General features: G+C 49.7%; 1 protein-coding gene across 1 annotated transcript in view; it reads right to left on the bottom strand.

Annotated features, from left to right (window-relative positions):
- rod (rough deal) overlaps nucleotides 1–12,054 on the bottom strand; it is a 291,539-nt gene that overhangs the window by 272,369 nt on the left and 7,116 nt on the right. The window contains exons 2-3 of the mRNA XM_068375218.1: nucleotides 11,823–11,945; nucleotides 11,265–11,500 (exon numbers count right to left, since the gene is read on the bottom strand). Coding sequence (XP_068231319.1) covers nucleotides 11,265–11,500; nucleotides 11,823–11,945 — 359 coding nt within the window. The remainder of the gene's footprint in view (nucleotides 1–11,264; nucleotides 11,501–11,822; nucleotides 11,946–12,054) is intronic.

Below are 12,054 nucleotides of genomic sequence, written 5' to 3'. Positions count from 1 at the left end.
GGCCAGACATACTTCTTTCGTTCATGCAGACTAAAACCTGATAACAATGCCCTCAACCTTCTGCTACCTGTCCAAAAAGGAGCCTGAGGTTAGACCAGCTGTTGTGTAGCCACCACAGAGCGATAGAAAACGTATCGAGACTCCTGTGGGTCACGCCCTGCAGGAAGCGGGCTGCGAAGGTCATTAGACGCTTCCAGACTCCAGCTTGTAGCACCTGCGTCACAGAGTAGTATTACTCGAAGGCGAGGGACGTTGCGATGTATCCAACATCGTGCTGTAGGGCGACATGACGGGGGAGGGTCTGGAGACAGGTCGAGATGAATGTCCTTGAGTCCGGGCTGAAGAGGTATACTGGTGACTCTCCCCCATGTCCTCCTTGTGCTCCCAAATCGGCTGCAACTGAGGACAAACTGCAGCTGTTCCCAGCACTAACCTCTTGATTCCTTTACTGGCAAGAAAGAGAAGGTCTTGGGACATCAGATACAGAATGGAGACTCGAAATCTTGAATGAATCGGACCGAAGGGCCGGGACCCCCAGATTCTGAGTCTAGCCAACAACTCAGGAGCGAGCCTGAATGTTGCCTCCCCCTCTTCCTTAGAAAGGGGGGAGTGGTAAGAGACCAAGAAGATTGCTTACACACTAGCCGTGGCCAGAGTGAGCAGGAGACCCAAGGCGGAATACAATCCGAGGCCTGTCGAAAAAGGGTCTTGAGAGGATCTCTTAAAGGACTAAAAGTCCGAGCCATGCTCCAAGTTGGAGGTCTTCCTCCGACTAGTGCAGGGACGATCGTAGCTTCGCATGAGCGAGGATAGATCCAGCGGGCAGGAAAAAGTTATTCCTTTAAGCCTGAAGGTCAGGGAAAGGCTGAGCGACAGGCTTCATTGCCGAGAGCGGAAAGGAGTTTCCTCCCGCCGAAAGGCAATAAGACCATTATTGCTGGAGAAGAGGCCTCAAGGGAAGAGGTATATCTCCCACGGCACCAACCACCTTAGACTCTTCACTTTGCCTGGGAGACCCCTGCGGATGACTATCGCAGATGACGCGACCTCCGTACCGCGACTGTAGCGGGTTGTCTCTTCTTGAGGAGGAAGCGTAGCGTCTCCAGGCATGAAGCCGAAGTGACGCCCCGGTTCGGGAGAGATGTCGCAGTGTGGTTGCTTGAGTAGTCTGCGCCGTGGGAGAAGCTCTCCCGGGAGTTCCGTCAGGGGAAGCAGAGGGTCCAGAAACCGTTCTGCGCATAGTCCCAGTGGAGCTCTCCCATTGAAAGGTTGACAGACAACCTGGTCTTGTTGAGACCCATTGTCCACAGACAAAAAGGAGGGAAGACGCAGGCGTCGAAGTTGTCCCACCATCACCGGAATGCATCTTGCCAGAGTCTCGGGGTCTGAGACTGGGGGGAAGAATAGCGGAAGCTTGAGGTTCCAAGCTGTCGCGATCAGGTCCCCCAGACCAGTACTTGCTGGTTACCCAAGGTCAAAGACCCCCAGGTACACACTCTCTACGAGGCTCTGCTCGGATAGTCTGAGAGAACATTCCCCTGCCTGGAATGAGAGAGCCGATGGTGGTATTGAGAGAATCTCAATCATCCCGGTATCTCTACTGCAAGATGTGAAGGTGTGAAAATGCGTCCCATGCTGGTTAGAATACGCCAGAATCATGAAGTCGACGCGCACGGGGCGACTCGGCAGGAGCTGTAGGATTGTAGAGGGGCCAGACTAAGGCCCCTAAGCCTGCCTGAATGATGGAGGGGTATCCTTCAGGTCTTGACCATAGGCCTGGACCGGAACATGCCCCCCCCCCCCCCCCTTTCCTTTGACGAGTCCGAGAACCGCATCAAGAATGTGGGGAAAGGACGAGAATATCCACTACCATCAAGAGGCTCCATAGGTCAACACCCATTGCAGGTCTAATAGTTCCGCTGGTCCCATAGGGCCAGGGAGTCCGGATAAACATTGCCTGAAGCCACCGGAACTTGGATCGCCCCACATGGAACTTATCCTGAGGCGACCGTTCGGACTATAGACGGGTCAATGAGGAAAGGAGAACTAGGAAACGTTCCAAGGTAGGGCTGAAAGCTCTGCTTGACTGAGAACAGGTACTGCGACTCTCCTCAGTCTTGCCACAGTCAACCGAAAGGAAGGCTCGGAGGATGTGGTAACAGAATCTGGCGTCCCCAGGTGGTCACCCATCCAAGTACCAACGTTGCTTAACCTCGTTGGACGGACGAGAAGCGGGGTTTCCAACGTGGTAAGGCCGTTGACTCAATATCATGGCCAGATACTCCAGATGTTGAGGCAGAGGAAGAGAAGGCTCCAAGCAAAATACCATGAGCCCACACTAATGGTAAGCATCCGGAAGCTTGTCCCGGCGCTGAAGAAGGTCGAACCCGAGCCTACCGGAGTTGACCAGCCCTCAAAACAGCAGAGGAGGCGGAAGCCTGCACCTGAGCGGCCAAGAGGAAGGCAGGGAGAGTTCTCTGGGTTAACAAACCTGTTATGCCACGGCGGGATAGCCACACTGCATCATAAGCAGGAATACTTGCAGTCTAGGCTGAATTCGACGAGCACCCTGGAAGATGGATGGAATGGAAACTGAAAGTACCCGTCCTTCCGATCCAGGGTTTAAGGAGTCCTGTCGCCTCGTTACCAGTCTGATCGATTCTGCTGGTCTACGCTGGCCGAAGTTTGTTCGACAAACTTGATCAGGGCTGAGAAGTCGACTACGGACATCCCCTCTCAGATCCTTCATTACAAGAAAGGATCGACTGAGGGGGCCGGGGGTGAAGCCGTCGATGATCCTAAGGAAGACCTTCGCCTAAGGTATGGATCATTCTGCCCAACCGGGCAACTCTGCTGACACTATGGCATAGAGGTTCAGAGACATTGAATTCGCTGACAGAGACGGCAGGCGCGATATCCTTGACTAATCACAGAGATTGTGCGGGAATGGGCATCGGGAAGCTGTCATTCGGATGAGTAACCTTAAGCATCCTCCCAGCGAAAAACCAGCAATCCTAGAGTTCGTGAACTCCTTTTAGGACTATGCCCCCCCGGGGGAGTCTCCCGTGCCATCTGTTCCTGACAGGAGGAAACTGCAATTGGACACCTTGTCCCAGTTGTCGTAGCCGATAACTTAGGCCGACGTGGTTGAAAGAAAAGGGCGCTGGAGCCCTGCAGAGTCTGGAAGAAAGCGCCTTGGAGGAGTGAAACCGGAAGTCGATTTCCTCCGCACAGCAGCTGTCTAAGTCTCTGTCCTTGGGCACAAACAAACTCTTCTCAAGGATGGAAGGGTGTCTGAGGTCGTCGACCTCCACAGATGAGACACCCGAAGGAAGCCCTCAGTCAGCGCGTCCAGATGGTACAACATCGAGCTTGTCCGCAAGTTAGATACTTAACGACGAAAGGCCAAGGTGCCTGAGCTCGAGAGGAGGAAAGTACCCCTGATCTTCCTGTAGCTTCCTTGAACCAATCCTCGGGCCGTAACCGAGGAGGGAAAGAACCTGGTAAGCTCCCAGAGGAAGGGGTAAGCAGTCACCCCTTGTCCGATGGAAAAATCTCGAACGGAAAGCCCCCCCCCCCCGCCAAAAATCCTTCCAGGGAATGACGGGGAAGGGCTAACCCAGGTTCAGGAAAGAGGAGTGTTGCTCAGATCTCCCTTAAGTTTCTCCTATTCTTGCAAGTGCCATGCTCTGCGTTTACGGGGTGAGGCCGTGTTCTGGAAATACGCTCCAGAAGAACTCGCCAGGCTGGCCATGCTGGGAAAACCCCATTGGGAATCGTGGTCGCAATCGCCCTGGAGCTCGCGCGACGGAAATTCAAAGATTTTCGCGTGGGCGAACGTGGAAGCGCCCATGCGCGGTAACGCAAACGAAGGTGAGCGAAGGAGCGCAAAAGGAGGGCGAGCGTGGTAGGAAGGGCGAGAGCTGGTGGTCGACGAGCGATAACCCATAGACGAGCAATGGATACTGCAAGAAATAAGCCGACGTTTGTGCGAAGAAACACTGTAGGTTCGCGCGACGGAACACCATCCGTCCGCGCGATGGAAAAACCGTTGGTTCGCGCGTGGGCGAACATTGGAGAGCATGGGCGCGGACGCGCATGAGCGTAGACGTGCAGGCACGTGGGCGTGTGAGCGCGCAGGCGAATGGTCGCGCGGGCGCGCAGGCAAGCGGTCGCGCGGGCGAGCGGTCGTGAGGGTGGGCAGGTGGATGAGAGCGAGTCCGAGGCGGCGAACGCAAGCGTTAGCGCGATGGCGAGGAAACGCGCTGCCGCGTGGGCGAGGAAGACCGCTGGCGATATGGGTCAACAAGCGATCGGTGGTGAGCTGGTGAGCGCTAGTGCGCAGGTTGGCAATGGCGCATTGTGTTATGCCGACGCGATGGTCGAGCAGCATGAGCAGGTGAGCGATCGTGCGTTGGCGAGCAGTACAGTGAACCCTCGCTACTTCGCGGTTCGACAATCGCGGATTCACCACTTCGCGGGGTTTTCCCATAACCCATATATATATACATATCGCGGATTTTCCGGAAAATTCGAAAATACCGCGAAATCTGAAGATAACCAAATACGATATTTTGTTACCTGTAATTCCATTAATACTGTAATTATAGTAATATCTGCTCTTACTGATTGTTCATTGCATTACATATGATATATAATTCAGCACAGAAAGAAATAAAACACGAAAAGAGAATGTGATCATACGATAATTCAGTACGTAGTAAAATTAAATCGAACATGAAACGCAAATCAGATGCAGTCATACCATATTAGAATGGTGTGTACTGTAATGGATGTGCTTCTTTTCCATGAATCTTTTGTATGTATACGTACGTAGTACAGTACTGCATCCAATAATATTCTTTGTTGCAAAAATCACATTTCGAATAAGTACTGTAAGCGTACGAGAGAGAGAGAGAGAGAGAGAGAGAGAGAGAGAGAGAGAGAGAGAGAGAGAGGCGTAAAATAGCGTACGTACGTAAATTTTTATTATTATTGTTATTATTATTATTATTGTTGTTGTTGTTAATAAAATTATTATTGTTATTATTATTAATCATTATTATTATTATTATTACTGTACAGTATTATTATCATTATTTATTATTATTACGGTATTGTACTTAATCTACGTACGTTCAGTGTGCGCGGGACATCTTCTATGAGTAACCAACGCACCATAGTACTGTATAAGACGGGTTGTGATTGGTTCAAGCGCTGATAGATGACGAATCAAAACTCAAGTTTTGTTATCTAGCCTGTGATTGGTGTTTGGCCCGCATCTCCAACCCGCAGCATCAGAGTTCTCGCGGGACTGCATCGTTCACTTTCTCTTTCCGCGTATTGCTGAGTAGACGTTCTTAAGTTTGTGAAGTTGAATCTGTGCTGTGTGCGACTGTTTTAAGTTGAACTTTTTGTTGAACTTTCTGTTACAATGGCTCCCAAGCGTTCTGCTTCTAGTAAGGCTGGTAGTGAGCCTAAACGCCACCGAAGAATGATGACGATAGCTGAGAAGGTTACGCTTCTCGACATGTTAAAAGATGGTAGAAGTTACGCGGCCGCCGGCCGCCATTTTGGCATCAACGAATCCACCGTTCGCTACATCAGGAAGGACGAGGCGAACATTAGAAAGACTGCTGCAATCACCTTTAGCAGATCAGCGAAGCGAGTCGTTACAACGCGTAATAAAACGATCGTACGCATGGAAGGTGCTTTAGCTGTGTGGATTGCCGACTGTCGGAAGAAGAACATAGCGTTGGATACGAACACCATCCGAACAAAGGCTTTGAGCTTGTATGAGAATTTTGCGGCAAAGGAACCTCATGACGACGATGGCGACCATGCTGAAGAAGATGATGATGTAGATGATCCTCAACCAGGGACCTCCACTGATTCCCAGCGTCAGAAACAACGTTTTTCCGCCAGCAAAGGATGGTTCGCGAAGTTTCAGAAACGCTTCGCCCTGAAAAGCGTTTCCCTGCATGGGGAGTCTGCTTCCGCTGACACTGCCGCTGCTGAAACTTACGTGAACCAGACTTTCAAGAACATTATCGCTGAAGGTGGATACAAGCCGGAACAAGTGTTTAATATGGATGAAACCGGCTTGTTTTGGAAGAGAATGCCGTCGCGAACTTTCCTGTTCAAAGAGGAAGCCAAAGCCTCTGGCTTTAAGGCATTCAAGGATCGCGTTACCCTCGTGATGTGTGGCAATGCTGCTGGATTTTTGTTAAAGCCGGGGCTTATTTATAAGTCGAAAAATCCTCGCGCTTTGAAAAACAAAAATAAGAATCTCCTTCCCGTGTACTGGATGCATAATCAAAAGGCATGGATTACGAAGATGCTGACCTCCAACTGGTTCCACCAGTGTTTCATCCCGCAAGTCCATGAATATCTCTTAGAGAAGGGCTTGCCATTCAAGATCCTTCTCCTTATGGATAACGCTGGTGGACACGCAACTGACCTGTCGCGTGAGGGCGTTCAGGTTGAGTTCCTGCCACCCAACACCACGTCATTAATTCAACCAATGGACCAGGGGGTTATCAGGGCGTTCAAGGCCCTCTACACGAAGAATACCTTGGCGGACCTCGTTGCGTGTGTGGATGCTGCCCAAGATGACGAGGATGAAGACTTCAACTTGAAGGCGTACTGGCGGCAGTACACCATAGCCACGTGCCTGCAGAATATTCAAAAGGCACTTCAAGAGATGAAACCTGCAACTGTAAATGCGAGCTGGAAGAAGCTGTGGCCCGATATTGTTTACGACGACAAGGGATTTACTCCGTCGGAAATCCAACACTCTGCAATACGGAAATCTGTGCAGTTGGCTGCCATAATTGGGGGTGACGGGTTTGGCGACATGACGACTGAAGACGTCGACGAGTTGTTGGACTGCCATTCCCAGCCCCTAACTGACGCAGATCTCGAAGACCTGACGAAATCGGCAAGTGAGGAAGAGAGTGAGGGTACCCAGGAAGAGACCCAAGAAAATGTAGAAGAAACGGGCTTAACATTAGAACGGCTCGCCAAGTTCTGCAACCATATGAAGGAGGCGAAAGAAATGTTGCAAGAGTGGGACGAGGATATGGTTCGCGCGATGCAATTCTGCAACAAGGTCGATGACATCACGACTCCCTACAGGATGCTCTTGGATCGAAAAAAGAAGCAGCGGCAACAACTTCCGATCACAATGTTTTTTCAGCCTCGCAAAAAAGAGCCAGTTCCTCCTGCTAGTACGCCTTCGGAAGAAATTGAAGAAGTTGAAGAGGTGTCCCAGGAAAAGACACCTCCGTCTGAAGAGACGTAAAATACTATCATTGACTGCACAGTAGAACACATCATCAGCTTCATCATCATCATTTCTACTGTGCAGCAAATTCATCGCCATCGTCATTCAAGTTTTTCTGGAACTTCTTTCGTGGTGAGTACAGTAACAATCTTTATTTTTTACTTTAACCTGTTTTATAGTTTAGTACTGTACGTACTGTATGCATTAAGTTAAAGGGAAGGTTTTAAAAGTCTACATGTTGTAACCTATCATATTTTTTTTGTTTAAAATTTACATTTACGTACGTAAAACAATCTCTCTCTCTCTCTCTCTCTCTCTCTCTCTCTCTCTCTCTCTCTCTCTCTCTCTCTCTCTCTCTCTCTCTCTCTCTCTCTCTCTCTCAAATTGTTTTCCTGCTTTGCTACGTACAAGTACTGTATAATTTATATTTGTAAGGTAACATATTTTGTAAATGCTTTGTACTGTAAATACTGTATGTACTGTATCATTATTTATCACTATCATCATGCGTGTTAAATGCCTTGTTTGTTCTGAGCGTGGTTGTTTACTGAGCGTACACGCCGTCGTTTCAGGCGGCGTCATAAAGAAAAAGATTTCATTTGGAAGTCCTAAGAAAAATACGTAAACTAAAACATTGGTAATAAAAAAATCAACATACAGTACTGTATAATCAATATAATCGATGCAAAAACTAACCATACGTACATATATGTGTACACTAAATGAGTTTGTTTCTTCATTATGATCAGAGATGAACGTAAACAAAACATTGGTTGCCATTTTTTATCGTGCTTTTTAGGTGTTTAGGAAACACATGATATAAAATCGCCTTTAATATTTGTGCCTGTTTTAGTTTAGGGTGCTGTAGTACATGCATTAAGTGTTCTGTACATTACAGGGTGTAAAGGGTGGTTTGTTAACAGTACTACGTACAAGGGAAGGTTTTAAAAGTCCGAATATACATGTTAAATAAATAGGTAAATATGCTGTCACTACTTCGCGGATTTTCACCTATCGCGCCCGCGTCTGGAACCTATCTACCGCGATAAACGAGGGTTCACTGTATGCGAAGGTGAGCGATCGCGAGCAGCATGTGCAGGAGGGCGATCGCGCGATGGTGATCAGCATGCGCCGGGTCGCGCGATGGTGATCAGCATGCGCCGGGTCGCGCGATGGTGATCAGTATGCGCAGGGTCGCGCAATGGTGATCAGCATGCCAGGGTCGCGCGATGGCGATCAGCATGCGCAGGTGGGCGGTCGCGCGATGGCGAGCAGCATCTGCAGGTGGGCGATCGCGCGATGGCGAACAGCATCCGCAGTTGAGGGTCGCGCGATGGCGATCAGCATGCGCAGGGTCGAGCGATGGTGATCAGCATCCGCAGGTGTGCGGTCGCGCGATGGCAATCAGCATCCACAGTTGAGGGTCGCGCGATGGCGATCAGCATCCGCAGTTGAGGGTCGCGCGATGGCGAACAGCATCCGCAGTTGAGGGTCGCGCGATGGCGATCAGCATCCGCAGTTGAGGGTCGCGCGATGGCGATCAGCATCCGCAGTTGAGGGTCGCGCGATGGCGATCAGCATCCGCAGTTGAGGGTCGCGCGATGGCGATCAGCATCCGCAGTTGAGGGTCGCGCGATGGCGATCAGCATCCGCAGTTGAGGGTCGCGCGATGGCGATCAGCATCCGCAGTTGAGGGTCGCGCGATGGCGATCAGCATCCGCAGTTGAGGGTCGCGCGATGGCGATCAGCATCCGCAGTTGAGGGTCGCGCGATGGCGATCAGCATCCGCAGTTGAGGGTCGCGCGATGGCGATCAGCATCCGCAGTTGAGGGTCGCGCGATGGCGATCAGCATCCGCAGTTGAGGGTCGCGCGATGGCGATCAGCATCCGCAGTTGAGGGTCGCGCGATGGCGATCAGCATGCGCAGGTGAGCTAGTAGCTGGCGAACCATGTTCCTTCAGAAGTGTTGGAGAACGTTGGCGTGCCGGCTGTAACACACGCGGGCGATCCGGAGATCGCCGAGAGACAGGTGATCGCTGGCGACCTGATGATCGCTGACGAGCAGAAGGCTACGCGTGGAAGCCTGCGCATAGAAGAAGAGTCCTTGACCCCGACCTGAACCGAAGTTCTAGATCGCGAGGGCGAACGTGGGCGCACAGGGCGCGTAACAGGAACCAACAGGAACAACAGGGATGATCATCTTGAAAGCGCTGACGAACAGGAGAGCGCTGATGAGCAGAAGAGCGCCTGTGCGCTAACACTGAGCAGGAGCAGGAGAGAACACAGCAGAAGGGCGCGCAGGGAAACCCTGACACGCAAGGGAAGAACTCCCGTGGGTGCAACCCTTTGCCCCGAAGGGATCGTTGTCCGCCGGGAGACTGATGTCCGTCGGAAGACCGCTGTCCGTCGGAAGACCACTGTCCGTCGGGAAGACCGTTGTCCGTCGGGAAGACCGTTGTCCTCGGGAAGACCGTTGCCCGTCGGAAGACGAGATCAGACTGCTGTCCATCTGCACCAAGGCGGAAGATCGAGAAAAAGGAGTTGTAGGCTGCAAACGGAGATCCAAAAAGGCGCCTCAAGCACCCTTATAGGGAGATGAGAGGCCCTTACGACGAGGCGGACGGTGGGCCTTACGGCGAGGGAGGCCAACAGCAACAGAAGAAACCTCCGAAGAGGAGTCTCTATGAGTGTACTCTCTCGCGAACGAAAGAGAAACACTTCGTGGAAGAGACTGGTCAGCCAGTGACCTAAAAGGAGCAATCCTCCGAAGAGGAGCTCCTGCAGTTGCCCAGCCCCTTGAGCGAAACTGCAGGTGCGACCGCTCAGCACCAAGAGCAAGTCGCACGAAAAAAAGGCAAGAGAAGAATCCCCCAAAAGGGGAAAAACTCAAGCCTGGACAGGAAAAACTTCCCTCGGAAGGAAAGTTACCCGCCCAAGGAGGCAAGCCTCCTGAGAGTTCTAAAATGAACTGGAGAGCTGTCCGTCGTCACGGGAGTACTTCCAGTAGAAGGAGACACGCCCCTGACGAAAATACAAGGGGGGAGGCAGCAACAGCAGAATCCCCAGGACTCAACCAGACAGCTCACACCGTTGCCATATTACAGAAACGAACTAGATCGGTAACTGTAAAAAAATAAAACAAATAATATTAGTACACATTCATTCCCCCGGGAAGGCTCCGAAGAGGAATCCCGAGGGAAAGGAACAAGAATTACACAACAGGCACGTGCCCTCACAACCACTTGCACTCACGGAAGGAGAGCTGTAACCAAAACAGAATTATAACAATTATAATTATGTAACTATGTAATTATGTAATTTAAAAATGAATGAACACTAAAGAAAGAACGAAAACCCCGAAAGGAATCGTTCTACAAGCTGAAAAACAAAAACCAACTACAATTAGATTCATAACTAATTGAGACAAACGTACGGCGTAGCAACCCCCCCACACGGGAAGGAAGCTACAAGGGCGTAGTAACACGTAGTAAAAGGGTGAACGACCTCAAGAGAGAGAGAGAGAAAGACATAAGTCAAACTCGATCGCCACCCATAAAATTACGCCGTGGTGGCCTAACTGCCGAGGACTCCACGTAGATATCGTACACTACACACACAAATCTGAAAAGGAAACTTACTTATTTCTATACTCAAATATATATACAATCATGAAAACATGTTTACATATATATTGAGTAAATGAAAAGTAAGCTATTAAGTAAAGACAAAACAAACAATGGCTGCCAAGAGAGGACCAAGACAGAGACGTCTGTCACAGTCCGAGCCAAAAGTGAAAGTGAGTATTCACCTGTGTGTGAGGGGGAGGAGGGGTAGCTAGCTACCACTCCCCTACCCCCCGCTAACTAGCGCGGGGGTAATACACCCTCGTTAAATTCTAATGGCTCGCCATTTCAGCTGCGCTAAAAGGTAACCCTTTGTAAATAGCGTGGTTTGTATTTCGGTTACGGAACAAACTTACTTTGTAATCAGCACCTGCTGAGATTCAATATGCACACAGTGGACGCCTCCCTCACAATCTCCCAAAATCAGAAAATCTCCTGATGGCACCCAAATGGCAATATTTATTACAGCTTGCATGGCCAGTTTCATCAAGAGGGTTGAGCATCCTTCCCCAAATACAAACACAGTGGAGTCAAGTGCAACTGCAACACGGCCATAGGCTGCACTAGTTGCCAATTGGGGAAGCTCAATAAGCTGAAAAGAAATATATTTAAATCTTACATTAGCTCTATACTTTTGTTGTGTGAGCGATGTGGCTGCACTTACTTAGTGTTGGTTACAGTACTGTATATGCTAATGCTCCCCAACTGCATAAACATTCAACATCGCTCTTGAAAACAGTTCAAACTTAAATTCACAAATATACCTTGCATTACATTCTACTGAGGACTAGCATATGATGATGAAAACATTTTCAATTTCCTTCCACAGACAGAACGTCCTCAAACAAGTTGTAAGATGCCTTGCATACAAAACACAAACAGAGTACTAAGTAATAACTCTTACTCAGGATTACCTTGTCATCAGGTTGTAAATAAGCTAATTTAACCACTTCATAAAGGGAGATGAGAGAGCCAACATCCCCAGCCTGACGAGTCTCCTCATCACAGTCAGCGTCCAAAACATCCCAGTGAACCATCTGCAATTAGTTAAGTGATAGGATATTTTGACTCATGCACAATGCACACAAAAAAAGACAATCTGAAACAAAATTCGATCTTCAGCTTACATAAAATATAAAATCTTTT

The sequence above is a fragment of the Palaemon carinicauda genome, chromosome 6 (assembly GCF_036898095.1).
Source record: "Palaemon carinicauda isolate YSFRI2023 chromosome 6, ASM3689809v2, whole genome shotgun sequence".
Classification (NCBI taxonomy): Eukaryota; Metazoa; Arthropoda; class Malacostraca; order Decapoda; family Palaemonidae; genus Palaemon; species Palaemon carinicauda.
This window is presented reverse-complemented; position numbering and strand designations above follow the sequence as displayed.